The sequence below is a fragment of the Cyprinus carpio genome, chromosome A4 (assembly GCF_018340385.1).
Source record: "Cyprinus carpio isolate SPL01 chromosome A4, ASM1834038v1, whole genome shotgun sequence".
In the NCBI taxonomy this organism is placed as follows: domain Eukaryota; kingdom Metazoa; phylum Chordata; class Actinopteri; order Cypriniformes; family Cyprinidae; genus Cyprinus; species Cyprinus carpio.
Genome location: NC_056575.1, coordinates 5,076,014 through 5,097,345, shown reverse-complemented (window position 1 = coordinate 5,097,345; position 21,332 = coordinate 5,076,014). Strand labels below are relative to the sequence as shown.

The 21,332-nt window shown below is 36.7% G+C and overlaps 3 protein-coding genes across 3 annotated transcripts in view; all 3 read left to right on the top strand.

The window, feature by feature from the left end:
- The window catches only part of LOC109067683 (scavenger receptor cysteine-rich type 1 protein M130-like), a 33,623-nt gene extending 20,416 nt beyond the window's left edge, over nucleotides 1–13,207 (top strand). The window contains exons 6-8 of the mRNA XM_042747620.1: nucleotides 9,422–9,514; nucleotides 12,521–12,580; nucleotides 12,718–13,207. Of these exons, the coding sequence (XP_042603554.1) occupies nucleotides 9,422–9,514; nucleotides 12,521–12,580; nucleotides 12,718–12,767 (203 nt within the window). The 3' untranslated portion in view covers nucleotides 12,768–13,207. The remainder of the gene's footprint in view (nucleotides 1–9,421; nucleotides 9,515–12,520; nucleotides 12,581–12,717) is intronic.
- LOC122141269 (soluble scavenger receptor cysteine-rich domain-containing protein SSC5D-like) lies at nucleotides 1,260–3,877 on the top strand. Its single transcript, XM_042748080.1, has 3 exons — nucleotides 1,260–1,665; nucleotides 1,810–2,124; nucleotides 3,155–3,877. The coding sequence occupies exons 1-3, from the start codon at nucleotides 1,608–1,610 to the stop codon at nucleotides 3,397–3,399; spliced, it is 618 nt and encodes a 205-aa protein (XP_042604014.1). The 5' UTR covers nucleotides 1,260–1,607; the 3' UTR covers nucleotides 3,400–3,877.
- Nucleotides 13,208–16,969: 3,762 nt separating the features above from the next.
- LOC122139373 (deleted in malignant brain tumors 1 protein-like) overlaps nucleotides 16,970–21,332 on the top strand; it is a 7,850-nt gene continuing 3,487 nt past the window's right edge. Inside the window, exons 1-4 of the mRNA XM_042736251.1 lie at nucleotides 16,970–17,472; nucleotides 17,581–17,886; nucleotides 18,403–18,705; nucleotides 18,810–18,936. Coding sequence (XP_042592185.1) covers nucleotides 17,130–17,472; nucleotides 17,581–17,886; nucleotides 18,403–18,705; nucleotides 18,810–18,936 — 1,079 coding nt within the window. The 5' untranslated portion in view covers nucleotides 16,970–17,129. The remainder of the gene's footprint in view (nucleotides 17,473–17,580; nucleotides 17,887–18,402; nucleotides 18,706–18,809; nucleotides 18,937–21,332) is intronic.

Here is a 21,332-nt window from a genome sequence, read left to right as displayed (position 1 = left end):
CTAATGCTGTTAGGTTACGATGAATATGTATATATGTGCCATAATCTAACACCAAACATCTAATTCACCACTTAAACATAATACCCTAAAAACAACTCCACCTATACAAATTACACACAGTTCCTCAGGACATTGTGCTGTCTAATTCCGGTAAGCTCCACAACTGCATGTCTAGCTCCGGTTAGAAGCTGTTGTCTGGAATGTGCTGCTTATGTGTACTTGTGTACAGTTGCTATACCATACATTGTGATTAATATTAAGTGTCACTGAGTTTATTTTATGTCTCTGCTTATGCTGAGCGCCCTTCACAGTAACATAGCGTGAAAGTACACATTCCCCAGTGTGTTTTCGTGCGATCGAGTGCCCACCATTGGCCTGAGATCCAATGTCGTTTAGCGAATAAGGCTTCAGTATTTGAGGAGAAAGGTGTTTCGCCAATGTGATTAGCTTACGCTGTACACAACGTCTTGTTCACTTTTCAGGGAACAGAGGTATCGTCAGCCAGTAACCGGTCAGTAAAAATAATGAAAACAATCTAAAAAATTTCTGGAGATAAATACATGTGGGGAATAAATAAATATAAAAAATAAATAAACGCATAAATACATTTGAAAATAAATAAATGAATAAATACATAGATAAATTAAATATAAAAATAAATGAGAGAATAAGTAAATAAAAGGAAAAAAGAATAAAAATAAATGTACAAATAAATATATAATATAATACATTAAGGAAAAAAAAATCATAAATATAAATCCCAGGGTAAATTTTATTACACATGAACTATATTTGTTTTTATTAAGTCATCTATTTCTTAATGAGTTAACTTACACTTTATCTACCTACACAAGTGATATCAGCATATTTATTTTTAATTTCTGAAGGTTTGGTCCTCCATAGAACTTTTGCCTGCTCCTCGTTTCAATAAGAAGTGTTTTGCTTCCCCCTGCTGGATGAATTATGAACTGCAGTATGAAACACCCATCTACAGCTACAAATGTCTTTGATATAATGCCAAATTAATATATTTGCAATAGAAACCAATGTTTATTTACAGATGGTCTGAATAGGCCTCTATTTGGATATTTGCTATATTGAATTCTGTGAATTTATTATAAAAAAAAATAATTCTGTGTGAAGTAAAGTTTTAGTAAGTGTCTGAAGTGAGCAGTCAGTCATCAGTGCTTGTGTCTGCTGTGTTTCAGGTTCAGGTTTTGATATGCTGAATATCTCTTCACGCGTTTCTGTATCAATCTGCTTTAAGTTTAGTGTGACTTTATCTCCACACTGACTTATGACTGACACGAGTCTGTCCTCAGTGAAGTGTCTCTTCACGCTGGAGGAGGAGTCCCGCTCATCAGCACTCACACTTTACTGATATATATGGAGAAAATAAAAATGCTGCTTTCTGATTTGTCACTGATTGTGTTTGATGATTTCCTCTGTTGTGTCTAATAAGGTAACAGTGAGTGTCATTGGCAGCTGTGAGTCTCTCTCTCTCTCTCTAGGGGGCTGACAGGAGCCAGTTTCTTCAGTGTGTTTGAGGGAGCAGAGGAGAAACTTTGGTGCTGCATTAATTAGTTTTCTGAGGGGCAAACAAAGGGATGGAAAGCTGTCTGACACTTATTTTTTTCTCTTCAGTGGTTACACTTATCACTGCTAGTAAGTACGCTCAGGGACAGATGAAATTCAATATATATTTTTAAACATTCTATATTGTATTGATTTACATGTTATTCTTATAACTTCTATATGGTTAATATTTTATTGTTGTATGCTTATTGTATGATGTATCCTCATGGACAGACAGTGTGAGTGTGAGGCTGGTGAATGCTGACAGTCGCTGTGCTGGTCGAGTGGAGGTTCTTCATGAGGGTCAGTGGGGAACAGTGTGTCATAGTTCCTGGGATATGACTGATGCTACAGTGGTGTGTAGAGAGCTGAGCTGTGGAGAGGCTTTAGGAGTGCCTAACTTTGGACCTGGATCAGGAAAAATCTGGATGGATGGAGTGCGGTGTAAAGGATCAGAGTCTACACTGAAGGACTGTAGATCAAAAGGATGGGGTAAACATAATAGCAACTGTGCTGATCATAGTTATGATGCTGGAGTCAGATGTTCAGGTAAGTGAATTAAAGCAGCTCATTGTTTAATCACTTATCAACCTTTCTTCTCTTAACATATGCAATATATACGGTGCCCGTGAGAGGACATGGCGGTTCCTTAGTTTTGTCGTGGCCTGAGATGTTATGTTGACAACAACATGTTTTTCTCGTGGCACCCATGAGTTAATGCGTAAACAAACCTGCGTGACCATAGCAACCCGGGATTATCAGAGTATTCATTCATATTTTATTTTGAATTACGAAATTATTATATTATGTATTATAGAACATATTTCATTATTAAATTATTATAATAACCATATGCCTTGGCTACGGGACTTTATTACGTGTGATAGTCAGCATTCAAATGAAGTTTATCATGAATAAATAATAAATAGAATGAATAATTGTTATAATGAATGAATAAATAGATTCATTTGTAAATGAAAACACAACACGTTCATTTATCATCACATCACGTCAAAACTTTATTGGCATAATTGTCAGATAAATGATAAATGAGCCTGTTGTGTTTTTATTCACAAATTAAACTAGTTATAGCCCCGTCAAGCACCACCATAGAGCCGTCACTGGCACGTAATAACGTCCGGTAGCCAAGGCATATGGTTAATATAATAATTTAATAATAAAATATTTTCTATAATAATATAATATTTTCTTAATTCAAAATAAAATATTATAATGAATACATCTCTGATAATCCCAGGTTGCTGTGGTCACGCAGGTTTGTTTAAGCATTAAACTCGAGGCCACAACAAAACTAAGTGAACCGACCATGTCCTCTCACAGGCACCGTAAATATACAATAATTTAATACAATTTGTTTCTGAACTAATTATAAACAATGAACTTACGAGTAATGGTGAAATTGTAATGCTGAAATGACCCAATTTTTTAATTACAATATTCAATCGAAGGATAGACTTAATCACTCACAGTCGTTGTTTGTTTGTAACATTCACAGTAAGACAGCTTCACTCAGCATGACTCTAATTAAATTGGTTTTATCTATTATGCAAATATGTAGAAACCATAAACTATGGACTATTTACAAGACTTGCTGATGGACCTCACCTGTGCTCCGGGAGGTTAGAGGTGCTTTATGGGAACACGTGGTACACAGTGTGTGCCGCTGTCTTTGACCAGCAGGATGCAGAGGTTGTGTGTAGAGAGCTGGACTGTGGGGCTCCTGTACAGGTGCTGGGAGCAGCTGCTTTTGGTAAAGGAGACACTCAGATGTGGACACAAGAGATTCAGTGTGGAGGAAATTAATTACTCATTCGATTGTGTCCAACTTTAATTGACATAAAGTGCTCTCAAGACAACAATGTGGGACTTATATGTTCTGGTAAAATGTCACTGTTTATCCTGTCAGTTAATAAATCAAATCCAACATTTTAATCGCTAAATATACTAAAATCCAATTGTTCAACATTTCTAATGAGCATGTTATAAAATATGGATGGTAATACAACAACAGCAATAAAAATAAACAATCAGTTCTTCCCTCTAAACTATCCTGTTATGTCTTGTTTAAATAAGTTTTAATTTCCTATCCAGGTTACACTGATCTCAGACTGACAAACGGTCCTGACATCTGTTCTGGTCGAGTTGAACATCAGTACTTCAGTAAATGGGGCACAGTGTGTGATGCATGCTGGGATATGAGAGCTGCCAGTGTCCTCTGTAGACAGCTGAATTGTGGGATTGCTGTGTCTGTTGTGGGATCAGACTGGTTTGGAGTGGGAAGTGATGAATCTGGGGCTGATGTGTTTGATTGTGACGGGAATGAAACAAAACTCTCAGAATGTTCCATCTCTTCATGGAGTCGAGCTGAATGTTCACATAGTCGAGATGTTGGAGTCATCTGCTCTAGTGAGTCCATATACTGTGAGATTTACTAATATTATGCTACTGAGAGACTCTGTACAATATACAATATTTGTTTCCAATACATCTACATTTCAGACTTTTGATAAATGTTTGTGTGATTTAGTTTTTGAAATTAATTATGTAAAATGTAATAACGATATAAAGCATGTTTATAATGCAAAATTTCCTCAGTGGTCTTTAACACATTTGCAGTATTTTATTAAAATGTCATACCTTTCACTCAGATTCCTCTCTGGCTCTTCATGATGGTCTGGTGCGGTTGTCTGGAGAGAGACAGTGTGAGGGGGAGGTGGAAGTTTTCATCCATCAGGTCTGGAGGAGAGTTCTTCTGGACTCCTGGAGTCTCACTGAATCCTCTGTGGTCTGCAGACAGCTGGGCTGTGGCTCTGTGCTGAACTTCTACGGCTCCTCTTCATCCAGTCCTGAACACAGTCATGAGTGTGTGACAGGCTTCCAGTGCTCTGGGAGTGAAGCTCATCTGGTGAACTGCAGCTCTCCACAAACTCTCAACTGCAGCTCCACACAACAGCTGTCAGTCACAAACTTTGGTGAGAAAATCAACTTCTGGACAGATTCTTCAGTTGTTCATGATCAAAATGTGTTTTTCTGTCTCTGAATATCAGGTCGGGGGTCCATCAGGCTGGTGGGTTCTGGGGGAGACTGTGCAGGGAGGCTGGAGGTTTTTCACGGCGGCTCATGGGGGACAGTGTGTGATGACTCCTGGGATATTAAAGATGCTCATGTGGTGTGCAGACAGCTGCAGTGTGGAGTGGCCCTCAGTAACCAGCAGGTACCAGCCTGGTTTGGTCCTGGTTCTGGACCCATATGGCTGGATGAGGTGGAGTGTGAGGGGAATGAGACGTCCCTGTGGAGCTGCTCTTCTCCAGGCTGGGGAAAACATGACTGTCAGCACAAGGACGATGTAGGAGTCGTGTGCTCAGGTCAGGACAGGACAATAATTTGATATCAATATGTATCGCAATATAATTTTTTTCAATAACGGTGATATGATTTTTAAACACATTTCCGATATTTCGATATACATTAGCAGTATTTCCCATACACTGATTCATATTCGTTGAATAAACATGAGCACTGCACGTTTCAAAATCAAAACACGTCGTGGGTGTTTTATTTGAATTTATATCTGAAGGGAACCGACTGTCTTCAGAAAAGTTTCGATGGCATTTTTACTTTATCTGATAAAGAAGCGTTCATAAGCGGAGCTGCTTTGTTCACAGCCGTTACTGGAGAAACCGCTAGTTCTTCCGCTCTCACAGCGCCTCCTGCTGGCAGACAATCACTTTGCATTCAAGTCCGTCTCCAGCAACACTTTTCATACTCTTTATACTGCTAAAGCACATTTGTTTCAATCTATAAGAATAATCAGCTTACACTACCAGTCAAAAGTTTTTGAACAGTAATATTTTTAATGTTTTTAAAATGTTTTTTTTTGTATAATGTTTTTCTTTTAAAGAATTCTTCTGCTCACCAAGCCTGCATTTATTTGATCCAAAGTACAGCAAAAACAGTTAAATTTTGAAATATTTTTACTATTTAAAATAACTGCTTTATTTTAAAATGTAGTTTATTCCTGAGATCAAAGCTGAATTTTTAGCATCATTACTCCAGTCTTCAGTGTCATACGATCCAGAAATCATTAGAATATGCCGATTTGCTGATAATCAATATTTAAAACAGTTGAGTACATTTTTTTAGGATTATTTGATGAATAGAAAAGATCCATATACACTATTTACCTGAAATAAAAAGCTTTTGTAACATTATACACTATTCCATTCAAAAGCTTTGAGTCAGTATAATTTCTTTATTTCTTTTATTTAATTTATTTATTTATTTATTTTGAAAGAAATTATAGAAATTTTTATTTAGCAAGGATGCTTTAAATTGATCAAAAGTGATGATAAAGACATTTATAATGTTACAATTTCTTTTTCAGATAAATGCTGTTCTTCTGAACCTTCTATTCATCAAAGAAACCTGAAAAATTCTACTGAGCTGTTTTCAACATAATAATAGATTATTTTTGAGCAGCAAATCAGAATATAAGAATGATTTCTGAAGGATCATGTGTCTGGAGTATTGATGCTAAGAATATAGCATTGAGATCACAGGAATAAATTACATTTTAAAATATTTCCAAATATAAAACAGTTATTTTAAATAGTAAAAATATTTCAAAATGTTACTGTTCTTGCTGTATTTTGGATCAAATAAATGCAGGTTTGGTGAGCAGAAGATAATTTCTTACTGTTCAAAAACTTTTTTACTGGTAGTGTATATTAGCCTATAGTTTGAAGTTAAAGATATTAATATTAATATTAATATTAATATTAATTAGGTGAGTCTGAGATTATTTGACAGTGATTTCACATTTATTGTTTGTATGAAGGCAAAAAAAAAAATATTAAACACTAATTTTTTTTCTGTTTTTTCTTTTTTTTCTTCTAAAATATTATATGGTTTTAAATGAGGTGTCATAGGACTTGGCAAATACATTTTTTCATAAGTTTCTATGCACAGAGATCTGTTATGGGTGTTCTTGGTAGTTTTTATGAGGGTTTTTTAATTGTGTTCATATCGATATCGGAATTATATCATATCAACTGAAATTTAGAAATATATTGTTATATAAACTTTGGCCATATCTTCCAGCCCCAGCTCAGGTAAACAATAATGTAAATAATAATTTTAATTAAACTTTTAAAGTTTTTCTAAACTACTCACTCATCCGCTCCTCAATATAACACTACTGAATCAGCACAAAACACACACAGCATGACCAACGATTCCCAAACTAATCTCTAATCAGTCTGTCCTTTTTAGTGAATCAAAGACATACAGTTTACAATTAACTTTCAGACTTAAAATCAATGTAGTTACACAGACTGCATGTTCATATGACAAAGTGTCGCTAAAATTATGCATTGTGCATTTGGTCAAAATTAGTATTATATATATATAAAGGAAGTATTTTTTGTTTGTTTGTTTAGTGTTGTTTTTATCCATAAAATAACCATTAATGGAACAATTAAGGAAACATATTCATTAGGAGGAATCAGAATCAGAATCGTTAAATTATCTATGATTCCCATCCCTAATTAAAACATTGTCATTGCGTAAGAGTCAAGGTCGATTCTTATCCTTTTCCATCTAGAGTTTAAAGAGATCAGGTTAACTGAGGGCTGTGAAGGGAATGTGGAGGTTTTCTACAATGGATCCTGGGGTAATGTGTGTTACAACCAGATGGACAGAGACACAGCGAGTCTGATCTGTCAAGAGCTGAACTGTGGAAGATCTGGCAGTGAACCCAGTAATTCAGAGGGACTGAAGTCTCATAATTGGCTTGATAACCTTAATTGTCGACGACATGACTCCACTTTATGGCAGTGTCCATCTTCACTCTGGGGACAGCATGACTGTGATAATGAAGTGGCCAAAATCACTTGCTCAGGTAAGATGATATTTAACTGATTTAAGATGGTTTGAATTTTACATATAATTGTTTGCTTATATATATATATATATATATATATATAAATATATATATATATATATATATATATATATATATATATATATATATATATATATATTTAAGCAAACAAAACATGACAATTGATTAATGACAAAATTTTCATTTTAGGGTGGAGTATTCCTTTAAAAGGCCAATATATATATATATATATATATTGGCCTTTTAAAGGAATACTCCACCCTAAAATGAAAAATTTGTCATTAATCACTAACCCCCATGTCGTTCCAAACACGTAAAAGCTCTGTTCGTCTTCAGAACCCAATTTAAGATATTTTGGATGAAAACCTGGAGGCTTGAGACTGTCCCATAGACTGCCAAGTAAATAACAGTGTCACGGTCCATAAAAGGTATGAAAGTTGTCGTCAGAACACTCCATCTGCCATCAGACGTGCAATCTGAGTTATATGAATCGACAGAAACACTTTTTGTAAGCAAAGAAAACAAAAATAACGACTTTATTCAATAAATCCTTTGGCAACGGTCTCCTCTGTGTCTCTCCATATCACCGTGCTGCGTATGCTCTTCTGAGTCATCCGCGCCACAAGGATGCGCTGTTTTCTTCCAAATCAAAGCTAATACACGAAGAAACAGCGCATCCTTGAATAAAGTCGTTATTTTTGTTTTCTTCACTTACAAAAAGTGTTCCCGTTGCTTCATATAACCCAGATTGCATGTCTGATGGCAGATGGAGTTTTCTGACGACGACTTTCATACCTTTTATGGACCGTGACACTGTTATTTACTTGCCAGTCTATGGGACAGTCTCAAGCCTCCAGGTTTTCATCCAAAATATCTTAAATTGTGAAGATGAACGGAGCTTTTACAGGTTTGGAACGACATGGGGTTAAGTGATTAATGACAAAATTTCATTTTAAGGTGCAGTATCCCTTTAATTATTTTGTTCTATTTTTCAATTTTTTTAATCTCAGAGGATCAGATTAGTGAGTCACCTCAGAGTTTTCTGACATGTTCTACCTCACCATCTCCATACAAGAGACAGTGTTCAAGTAAGTTTATTATAATTTCATTATTATTATCACAACTTTAAACTTTGTTGTAAATGTTGTGCTGAAGCTAGTCAGTGCTGGTTGATGTGTGTGTTTTAGAGCATCTTCCTCTCAGACTGAGTGGAGATAAGGGCCGGTGCTCTGGGAGGCTGGAGGTGTATCATAACGCTGTGTGGGGCTCAGTCTGTGATGATCAGTGGGACATCAGCGATGCTCAGGTGGTCTGCAGGCAGCTGGGTTGTGGAGCAGCACTGAGGGCTGATGGGAATTCAACCTTTAGTGCTGGTGAAGGTGTTGTGTGGATGAACAAAGTCGAGTGCAGAGGGAATGAGATTCACCTGTGGGACTGTCCTCTCTCCCTGAATAACCACACTGACTGCTCCCACAAAGAGCACGCTGGACTCACCTGTGCAGGTCACAGCAAACAATGAGGAATATTATTTATTTGAGCATTTAGAGCTGATTATATATATATTTTCTGTTAAAAATATATATATATATATATATATATTAAATGCATTATTTTTAATGTTTGTATCTGCCTGTTTTTATAATGACAGATTTGCCAGTGTTCAGTACTTCTGGCGCATCAAGATTAGTCTCTCCTCAACAAACTCCTCCAGCAGCATCTCTCTCTGGTCCCGCAGTGCTTGTGATTGTTCTGGGAGTTGTGCTCTTACTGCTCTTAGTGCCACTGCTTATACTGATTCAGCGAAAAAGAGTGATGAGGAGAAGAGGTAGGAGAGATCCAGAGACTCTCATATTGTGTCTTATTCAGTGTGTGATCAGTCATGTTTTGTGAACTGACAGCAGGTTTGTTTGTCTACACTCACAGCTCTCTCTGACTGGTACACAGGACGACACAGGACACAGACTGATGCTGTTTACCATGAGATTTATCACAGACAGCATCACTTCACTCAGAGGGGTGAGGCATCATGAAAGGATGTTAAAAGATTGAACTATTTTACCATTTATGTGTTTAGAATTTAAGCATACCTTGGCGAGAAAAGGCCATCAACAGCCAAGTAAACAAAATTTTCGAGATTAAATGATGGGAGACTTCAGTGATACAGATCTGAGCCCGTATGTATGAAGCTGCTTAGAGTAAAATTTTTGTCTTAAGTGTGTCAAAATTCTAAGAATGACGTAATTTTACTGTTATTCCTAGATTTAAGAATAAGAGTGATTCATAAAGGTTCCTAAGTGTTAAGACTGGGTCTCAGCTCCTAAGTTATTTAAGAAAGCTGAAGATTTCTCCTAACCTAGTTAGGAGTAACAAGATGGCAGCAAAGAGGAGGAGATGCACACTTTCCAGTGAAGATATGACTTATTGGAGTTATATGATGATATGGATTTGATAAAACAATACAAGCTTGATTGTCAAGATCAAAAAGTTTTTATTATTATTATTAATTATATTAAGAAATTTAATAACCTCTTCCACTCAACAAGTCAATGCTCTAACTGCAGAAATGTAATTACATTTTTTTGGATGGAAATGTGGAAAAATGCAGCAGTGCACCGGTGATGACACAGTAAGCAGACACAACAGTGGCTAAAAGTGACGTGTGGATTATTTTTTTATGACCCCAAATTTCACTTAAACCATCAAAATACAAAATAAATAAATAAATAAATAAAAAAAATAAAACACTGACCAGTGTTGCCAACTGCTTTCAAAAAAAAAAAGGAGCTGGAACTGGTCACTTAATGTTGCTAGGTGACCTCATAAAGGTAAGTTCACTGATCTATATTTCTATTTATGTACTGTAGATCAGTGAACTTGCCTTTATGATGTCATGGGAGAGTCTCGGAATGTATATAAGGTTTGTCCAAGAAATTGATTTTGTTGCTAGGCTTTTAAAAAAAGTCTCTAAAGGGGTGAGGAAGTCATTAACAAAATCACTAAATCGGCAACACTGGCACACTGACTACAACATACGTTATTTTCATTTCATTGGTCCTCTTGTTTTTGCATGTGATCATAATTTCTTTGTATGGCAGCATGGCCAAAAATTATGACTGCACAATTCGGCATGTTTCAATGCATTATTATAACAAATAAAACTACTGACTCTAAGCAACTATGCAATAGGTTTACAAAATCTTGCACGTTTTTTTTTTTTTTTTTTTTTTTTTTTTAAATCAAGGGTGAAGATGTCAAATTTCCTAGGCCGGAAATCACTTTTGCCCACTACTAAATGTCAGTTCATTGACTTTCCAACTGACCATCAAACCATGCTGAAAAAACAAGCCAATTTCATGAAGATTGTGGGCTTTTCTGGAGTTGTTGGAGCTGTTAATGGAACTCATGTTCACATCATTGCTCCAACTGTAAGCGAGGAGACATACCAATAGAACACTATTTCAAAACATCAGTAACAATTTATGATAAATTTGCAAAATGCAAAGAATTTTTTTTAATAAATTTAAATATTAAAATATTTCAATGTCTTAAATAAATGATTTTATTGTAGTTACATAAAATGATTGGTTTTGTGCTGCTGTGACTTCACATGAGCAGGCTCACTATTGACTGATTCAGAGGTCGATGGCAGCCATTTTGGGCTGACATCATTGTAGTCTTTAGTTTGCAACACTTAAGTGTCACCTCAGTCAACAGTTAAGAATCAGTCTTAGACTTTACCGAACGTTGTTTTTAGCTTCTTTATAAAAGTCTCTTACTCTTAGAAAAGTCCTACTTGTAACTAAGAATTTTTTAAGACTTAAGTCAAAGCTTCAGACTATTCTTAAGAGCATTTCTGAGAGGTTTTATACATACAGGCCCTGATCCACTGTGGAATTAAAGCTTTTTCTATTATTCACATCTATCTAATCAATTTTAATCATATAAAAAGTAAGATTTCAATATTTCAGTTAAAGTCTCTGAACTGAAAATGTCAGATGGGTGCAGCCGTTTATCTTTCTGTATTTGTGTAATCAGATGCATCTGTAGATGAGAGTTTATCAGACTCCAAACCACAAAGCTGCATGTTTATGCGTGTGTCAGCGAAAGTTTCTTCCTGAGTGAAATTTTCGAGAGTGATAAGCGGTTTCATATTAGGTGCATTTGTAGAGCTGGAAGAGATAAAGAACTAACTTAGTTCCCCAAACACAATTTATTTTCAAATAAGTTAAAATATGGTATGAATGATTGCATCAGCTCTTTGAGTCGATGCAGTTTATTGAAAACTTCTGTTGCTATAAAAAAAGGCCAGCAACATAAAACAAAGACTAGTTTAAACTGCACTGACAGATGCCGACCAACGCAACAGACACACTTGTCAGGTTTTGTTGGATCATTGTGTCTCCCTGTCAGTGTCTGTTGCCATTAGTCTTCATTTGTTTCCATGAACTAAATATGTTCATTCTGCATTTTTCATGTTTTGGAAAGTCTAAGCTGAATGGTGATTTTACAAAAAACACTGACGTAATTTGATGATTGTCATCATATGTTGTTGCAGTGTGAATTAACCCTGAAATTCAGTGAGCTGAATAAACGGGTTGTTCACACAGAATGAATGTAAGCTTTTAAAAAAGCAAGGCACAGTGCAGGTAAAATAAAAAAGAGCTCATGGTCTAAAAAAGTTAACGACACTGGCAAAAAGCCCACTCATAAAAGATCAAAAACAGATTTTGGCTGTACCATAATTATTATTATTATTACTACTACTACACTACCATTATATACATATATATATATATATATATATATATATATATATATATATATATATATATATATATATATATATATATATATATATATATTATATTATATTATATTATATTATATTATATTATATTATTATTATTACTACGCTACCATTAATGAATCATTGTGGCTTCATCAGGTTTAATCAAATACTCTATGACATGACAAGCTATATTACAAATTACAGTGTGAGTTTTTGTTTTACATGTGTATCAGAGGAAGATCAGGAGGAGTATGATGATGTGAAGAACAGAAATGAAGATGAGAGAAACCTAGGTAGGTTATTGTCACCTTATCCTTTATAACTATATGCTTATAATGTTTACATTTCTAATTTAAACTAAATCTAGATGAAATTATAAATTTCATTGCAAATTAAATATGTGAATTTTGCTTTTGTTTTTTAAAAACAGACTATGATGATGTGGGGGAGGAGTCAAACAAAGAAGGAAGGGCCATATGACCCAATGACCACACCCACTATTTCTGTTCATGAAATCATATTACAGTTACCGGAGCTACTGGGACTTTCTTATATTGCTACTAATGCATCAATGTGTTTTTATGTTATTTCATTTTTTATGCTTTGCAAAATTTGGTAACAACGAATGTTAGTATTTGTGCATTTCAGTATTTAGCTTATTATTTTTTTGTACTGATATTAATGCTTTTTACCTAACAAATAAGCAAATTATATTATTCATTCAATCTATATACCTCATTTTTAAAGGGCAGTTAAAGCAAAACTAGACTGCAGAGATTTATTGCACACTTCATGTAAAATGTGATTTAAAAAACATTTCACACACACATTTATACACCTGTCCCAACTGCAGAGTTTACTGTGTGACGGTGTACTTCAACTACTTCACCTTTAAAATGCTTTAAATGACTTCAAACTGTTTTAAGTCTTGTTTTGTGGCTGATTATTTGCTTTGAGCTTGAATCTTTTGCAGAAATAGCTCCATCTGCAGTTTAAGGTTGGACTGATCCTTCTTGGTTTTTTCTTTTCAGACACGGTTATGTGCCTTTTTTTTATTATTTCTTCAGAGCCTCCACCTGCTGAGCTGAGGGCTGAGGGTTTTCCTTACAATGACATTACATAGGGGATATATTAAGAAATACGAAACCATTTCTCACACAAACACACACACACACACACACACACACTTTGTTTTACTGTATTAGGACATCAGGACATCTCATAAACTTAAATTGTTTTGATGACAGCTGAAACATATTTTCTATTGTATAACCCGACCCTCTTACCCCTAACAATAACCATCACAGAAACTACCCACTACTCAAATACTGAAAGCCTTATTCGTGCAGAAAGTAAAGGGAGTGGGAAACAGCCTATATAAGCAGCGCGTAGTGGCATTTAATCAGAATATTTCTCCTTCATTATAATCAGACATTTTCACAAGTCTCTGAGGTCCAAGTCAAGTCTCAAGTATTTGTTCTATTTATTAGCAACAGTTCTTTCAGATAGTTATTGATGCTAAATTGGTTTTGTAATACTGATTTCCAGTGTTGGGGGTAATGCATTACAAGTAACGCGAATTACGTAATCAGATTACTTTTTTCAAGTAACTAGTAAAGTAACGCATTACTTTTTAATTTACAAGAAAATATCTGAGTTACTTTTTCAAAAAAGTAATGCCAGTTACTTTGTATTCCCATTTTTTGACTGACAAGCCTCCTGAAGTATGGAGACGTTGTGTGCGCTGTGTGAACATGATGTTACTGTAGTTTCTAGACTAAATGTGAATGTGCATTAATTCATCCCACTCACAAAAAAACAAAAAACAAAACAGATTTAGTATTCATCAAAATTAATCAAAACAGTGAAATGCAAACTCAGAATATGACGCAAACCTGCAATAACTAAATATATTAAATAACACAAATGTATCTATTCCCATTTTATTAACAGTGTCTTTGCTGCTGACCTTTAATGATCCAGTTCAACCACACTAATAATCAAAAATGACTTTAGATAAACTAACAATTGTGCTCCATTGTTTTTTTTTTATTGCTGAAGAGTGTTGAACCTTCTTCTCCTGTGTTCTACTGTACAGACGTGAATTTACTTTTCCTTCAGCCTGAGGTTTATTCATTACACTTTTTGGGGTGAAAGGGGCTTTTTACATTTGCTATAAATAGAACTTCTTATATTAAAAAACAATCAAGCCCTGCTCCCATATTTAAAAAGTAACGTGAAAGTAACGCAAAAGTAATGTAACCACATTACTTTCCATAAAAAGTAACTAAGTAACGTATTTAGTTACTTTTTTTAGGGAGTAACGCAATATTGTAAGGCATTACTTTTAAAGTAACGTGTGTGTGTGACTGTATATATATATATATATATATATATATACATGTGTGTGTGTGTGTGTGTGTGTGTGTGTGTGAACATCACAAAGTTATTAATTAATCAAAATGATTTTTGGAGGAAATGACGGCATTCTTCGTGTGATTTTGATTTACTATATGAAATGATATAAATATGTAAATTTTCTGCCCCTATAGGCTATCTTCAATTTTGAGATCATTCTAAATGCATTTTAGCAGACTGAATCACATCGTGAAAGAACGCACTCTAAATGCGCGCGCACATCATTAAAACAACAATTATGATATTATCGCAGGCGATATATCGCACACACTTAATCGCACCATCTGTCTTTTTGGCTAATTTGTGCAAAACCTCTTGGTAAAATGTCAAAGCTTCATTTTAACCACCAATGCAACGATGCAATTATTTAGCTTACCTCTACACGCTTGCGAAGGGTGGATGTCTTGTCGAGATTTTAGAAGCTGCTAGTTTGGTCTCCCCAGGCAAGCACAGCTTACACTACATAACAGAGCATAAATATGGCCAGGGGTTCACTTCATTTCCTTCGAGTTCAACTTCAGAATATGACGTGGTTTCGTTTTCAGCTGGGTCTGCACCGTAACGCCTGTTTTGTCCGCCTGCATCTTTCTTGTGATTTTAGCCAGTTTGCCCTCCTGCCCATTATTTACTGCAGTAATTTCCAGGGAGCGATTTTTTTTTAATAAGTAATTAATGTGGCGAATTACAATACTTCAAACAAAATATACTTAAGTGAAAGTAAAATTACAGATTTAAAAAGTAGAAGTTACACAAAAAAACGCTACTCAATTACAGTAACGCGAGTAAATGTAATTCGTTACTTTCCACCTCTGCTAATAACTTATAAATTGCCCCCCCCCCCTTTTTTTTTTTACTGCCACCCACAGGAATAGATCGGTATTGCAGTATTAAACATATAAAAAGTGCAGCAGCTGCAAACTTGGCTCTTGTAAGATGAACTGTGCATGACCATAGATATACTTTATTGTATTTATTTTTTTTATTTTTATTTTTTTTAAACAAAATGCCCTACTAATATACTGGTGGGTGGTATATTAGTATGCCCTACTAATATACTGGTGGGTGGTAATAGGCTGGTGGATGGTAATAATTCCTGTGCTGGTAGGGTGGAGGTTTATTATAATGAAGAATGGGGAACCGTGTGTGATGATTATTGGGATTTGACAAACACTGCAGTGGTGTGTAGAGAGCTGGGCTGTGACGAAACTTCAAACACAATGCGTGTGTCTTTGGACCAGGATCAGGAAAAATCTGGATGGATAATGTGGGATGTAGTGGATCTGAGTCATCAATATTTGATTGCTCAAAAACAAAAATGGGTGACCATAACTGTGAGCATAGTGAAGATGTTGGCGTTATCTGCTCAGGTAGGCTGATTTTATCACTACCTTTCATTAACAAATAAATACATTACTGACTATAATAAAAGCATGCATGTACTAAGTAGATTATCTAAATCAGAATTTAAACCATTAGGAGATTCAAAGGAGTGATGTAATACAGGGTGAAATTAACCATTTAGAATTGAGCTACAGGGAGAAATCACTCAATATTATATCAATCACAGGACCACTGTATGATCTGAGGTGAAAGCAGAATTTGTAAGTCTCTGTGTAAAAATATAAAGGAAATTTACAAAAATACAATTAATAAAATTATGGTTTATGATTTGAATTGTGGTCAGTTTAATGTTACCTGAAACTCTTTTGTGTAATTTCATATATAATATTTACTCTAAATGTTACACTTTCACTTATATGTTAAGAACCTTAAATTTTCATTAACAAAATAAATTAATGTACAAAATTCAAACTGATGTTCAAAATGCTAAATTTGGTATTACATCAGGAATGGATTTGAATAGGCTTGGACTTGGTCCTTCTCCTTCATGCACAGGGTAATGGTGACACCAAAAATAAATATTAGATGATTCTGCTTAGCTAAAAATACAAAATTATGTTAGACACGTATTCTTACACTCTGTCCCCGACTACATTTTATTAAATTATGCATTTTATTTTTTATTTAATAATAAATAATAATAATAATAAATAATAAACATGAAAGCTCAAACATGTGACCTTTGGGTTTACCATATTTAATGCACCATTACTTTATTTGATGCTAAATTAATTGTCTAAACTTTCATTTTTATATTGTGACAAAATATATTGTTACACCCCTACAACCCCTGTCTAGTCATGACCCAGTGTCCCCCAAATAGAGCAGGACCGGCACGGACCCCACATGTTTTACTCTAGGGCTGTAACAACAGTACTCTCTAAATAATTTAAGATAAATTGTAGATTTCAAAACAACTTTAATTTGTGGCACAATTGTGGAAAAAAGCTGTTTAAGCACAGCATCACAACACTCCTCTCCTATAACAGTATATAAGCTTTTTTATTTTTGGGAATTTTTTAAATGTTATATTATGATTTTAAACAGTTTGTTATGACTAACATTTCAGGCATCAGGCTTGTTGGAGGTTCTCGCTGCTCTGGGAGGTTAGAGGTGCCTCATGGGAACACATGGTACACAGTGTGTGACACTGTCTTTGACCAGCAGGATGCAGAGGTTGTGTGTAGAGAGCTGGACTGTGGGGCTCCTGTACAGGTGCTGGGAGCAGCTGCTTTTGGCAAAGGAAACGCTCAGATGTGGACACAAGAGATTCAGTGCAGAGGAGATGAGTATCAGTTTGCTCTTTGTCCAACAACACCTTCACAATTTTGTTCCCATGAGAATGATGTGAGCGTTGTATGTGCTGGTAGGTAAACGACATATGAATCATGAGTATTGGCAAAATTCTTGAGTAATATTGTAAAAAAAAAATAAAACAACTTACTTCATCTTTCTTGGGTTCTTTTATCTTCAGAAACAGTGAGATTAGTAGGTGGTAACAGTCGCTGTGCTGGTCGAGTGGAGGTTCTTCATGATGGTGAGTGGGGAACAGTGTGTGATGTTGGCTGGGATTTGCCTGATGCTGCAGTGGTGTGTAGAGAACTTGGCTGTGGAGAGGCTTTAACTGCACCAAAGAGTGCTTACTTTGGTGAAGGATCAGGAGAGGTCTGGATTTCTGGTTTACAGTGTACTGGATCAGAGTTTACATTGACAAACTGTAGATTCAATGGATGGGGAATAGAAGCTAATCATACTGAAGATGCTGGAGTCATCTGCTCTGGTAAGATCATCTAGACTTAATCCATAATTACTAATCTTTTCTCCCACAGAATTCCAGGATGGATACAGATTTTTGCTCCACATTCAGTGTCATGTCAGGTGCCTGTGTGGAGCGAAATATTATGTATTATAAGTATTATATGACATGTTGAATGACGATATGCAACACACAAAAAGCATTTTGTGGACAACATGCATTTTTTGTTCCAGATGATTCCTTTTGTGAATCAAAAATACATAGTATCTAATTCAAAGATTGAGCATTTCACAGACAAAATGCATTTCAATGACATGCTGGGTGCATTTTGTACACGTTTTTTTTTTCTGATATTTATTACATATACATATTCACTCTCATGTGCAAAAAAATACAAGAAATGTGAATTTTATGCACACACACACACACACACACAAAAACTGCTGACAATTGATGAAAGGCATCTGGTTTAGCTTTATAAAGTAATATTAGGACAAGAATTAGCAAATATCATCGAATTTGTACACTTTTTTATTTAAGGAGTCAGGCTGGTTGGAGGATCTCGCTGTTCTGGCAGAGTAGAAGTGCCTCATGATCAGACGTGGATGTCAGTGTGTGACGCTGTCTTTGACCAGCAGGATGCAGAGGTTGTGTGTAGAGAGCTGGACTGTGGGGCCCCTGTACGGGTGCTGGGAGCAGCTGCTTTTGGTAAAGGAGACGCTCAGATGTGGACACAAGAGATTCAGTGTGGAGGAAATGAATCCTATATATCTTTGTGTCCAACATCATCTTCTCTCAAACAAAATTGCACCCATGAGAATGCCACTGGACTGTTATGTTTCGGTAATAGAGCAGTAGTTACTTATTGAGAATCACAAACTAGTTTTTAAAAACACATGTCTTGCTTTTCTCATACTGTTAAACTAAACTCTCTGTTCTTTATCCAGGTTACACTGATCTCAGGCTGGTAAACGGTCCTGACATCTGTTCTGGTCGAGTTGAACGTCAGTACTTCAGTAAATGGGGCACAGTGTGTGATGCATGCTGGGATATGAGAGCTGCCAGTGGTCCTCTGTAAACAGCTGAATTGTGGGATTGCTGTGTCTGTTGTGGGATCAGACCTGGTTTGGATAGGGAAGTGATGAAATCTGGGCTGATGTGTTTGATTGTGAATGAAACTAAACTGTACTCACCAAACTAAACGCTTACTTATCTATCCATCCAGCACAAACAAACAGACAGGTGAGGTGAACAAAGAAAAGAGATGATGCTTTATCCCGAAGTCCTTTTTCTCCTCTCCTTTATTTTACACACAGCAGTGCAAAAACAAGCTGTAAAACTGGATGTAAACAAAAAATAAAGTACCCATTAACTCAAATTGCCTTCTTCAATCATTTCCAAAACCAAATGCAAACTGTACATCGTTTTCTACTAAGCATGAGCCGCCATTACATGGGAAACAGAGGAATCTACACTTCGTGGCAACACGTTAAATTTTCTTCCTACACATCTTAAGAAAATGACTAATATAAAACCCCTAATATTACACACCAGTGTTACTCACCCGGCATTGCCCCCGAGGGAAACACAACTGAGCGGAGTTTGAAGGAAACTTGACAGCAGAATTTACACATCACAGAGAACAAACTCGCTCTGGAAAAGTCGTGAACTAACCGAACACTAATCTCGTTCCAAACGAACGAGAATACAACAGAAAACCAGGAAATAGAAACTGTTACACCAAACCTGCCGTTACCACAAGTGTTCAGTAGATGGCGTCAACGCACTGCAAAATAACTAAAGAACACAAAATGAATGAATGATCATTAAGACCAACAACACTCCCTGCCTGGTATCTTAAGGATACCCACATCTATTACCTTTTTAAATGCACACACTTTACTTAAACACAAGTAACATCCTGTTTAGGGGAGAAAAGTAAGACAAGTTCAGTTACAGGTCTCTTAAACACGTAGGGAGTGCCGTGACGAATCACTGACTGATATCTACAGTCCTGACAACATTATCTCTGCTGGGAAAAGTTTTGATGACCACTGCCATTGGCCAGTGGTTCCTTGGTGCTGCATTGTCTTTCATCAAGATGACGTCTCCTTCTTGCAAGTTAGGCCTTTTGTCCTGCCACCTGGCACGACTTTGCAGGGTGCTCAGGTATTCACGTTTGCCATTTGTGCCAAAATGTCTCTGCGAGATGTTGTACCAGCTTCCACTTGGTGACGGATGATCTCTGCCTTGCCAAAGTCAGGTGGAGGCGACGATGGGGCTCCTGTCCTTTGTGTCAGAAGCATGGAGGGGGTGAGTATGAGAGGGTTCTCGGGGTTCAGTTGACACAGGCAGCAGGGGTCTCGCATTCATAATTGCACACACCTCTGCCATGAGTGTGACGAGGGACCTCGTGTGTCAATGAAGAGAAGCGTTGCTGCAGGAAACATGGAGTCTAGGATGCGACGGGCCACCCACGATAAGTCGCTCCCAGGCACCTCCCCATATGGGAGGCGTGCGGGGGATTGAAAATCCATGTGCATTGTTGGTCTTGTAGGTAACGTTGCATGTCTGCGTCATCTTCCAGATTCAATTCTTTTGAAGCACCAGGTAAAGTTAGTGCCTCTGTCAGACCTAATCTGTGCGGCAGGGCCTCTGATGGAGAAAAATCTCCGTAGAGCATTTATGAAACTAGATGCACTCAGTGTCTCTATCACTTCAATGTGTACAGCACGCACACACAGACAGGTGAACATTACTGCCCACCTTTTGCTGTTTGCTTGTCCACCTCTCGTCCGACGGCTGATAACCTCCCATGGGCCAAACACGTCCAAGCCGACGTACGTGAACGGTGGGGCAACTTGTAGCCGGTCTGCAGGCAGATCTGCCATCAGCTGATGTTCTTGCTTTTCGCCTTGCCCCAACCGCATCCCTCCTGCAGGTGACAACATTGGGACAGAGTGCCTCGGCGGGCCACTCAGTAATCCAGACAGCGGTCAACCACTGCCTGGTTTGGTCCGGTTGCTCTGACCCATAATGGCTGGATGGGTGGGAGTGTGAGGGGAATGAGACGTCCCTGTGGAGGCTCTTCTCCCAGACTGGGGGGAAAAACTGACTGCATACACAAGGAGGTGGAGTGAGGTCTGGAGCTCGTACCACCCCCCCGTGTCAAGGTAAGCAAACAAAGCTAATGCATGTTGGCAAATTGGCTGAACATATTAAGTCTGTAAACCTAGTATTAGGAGTAACTAACTATTTAGATGCTATTCCGACAAGGATTAAGTCTTAATTAACCAGTTATTTTGGTGATTTTTTAAAATTAAGGCCAGCTAACCTGATTGCAAGTTGTTTTCGAAGGCACACCCCTTCATCTAGAGTTTAAAGAGTCAGGTTAACTGCGGGCTGGTGAAGGGACTGTGAGGTTTTCGACAAGGATCGGGGGGGTAATGTGGCTGGAACCAGCAATATGG

Excerpts from the sequence above, each read along its gene's own strand:
- LOC122141269 (XM_042748080.1), top strand. The coding sequence starts at position 1,608 with ATGGAAAGCTGTCTGACACTTATTTTTTTCTCTTCAGTGGTTACACTT. Across the intron at positions 1,666-1,809 it reads GGTTACACTTATCACTGCTA|ACAGTGTGAGTGTGAGGCTG; the intron begins GTAAGTACGCTC and ends CCTCATGGACAG. Across the intron at positions 2,125-3,154 it reads TGCTGGAGTCAGATGTTCAG|AAACCATAAACTATGGACTA; the intron begins GTAAGTGAATTA and ends GCAAATATGTAG.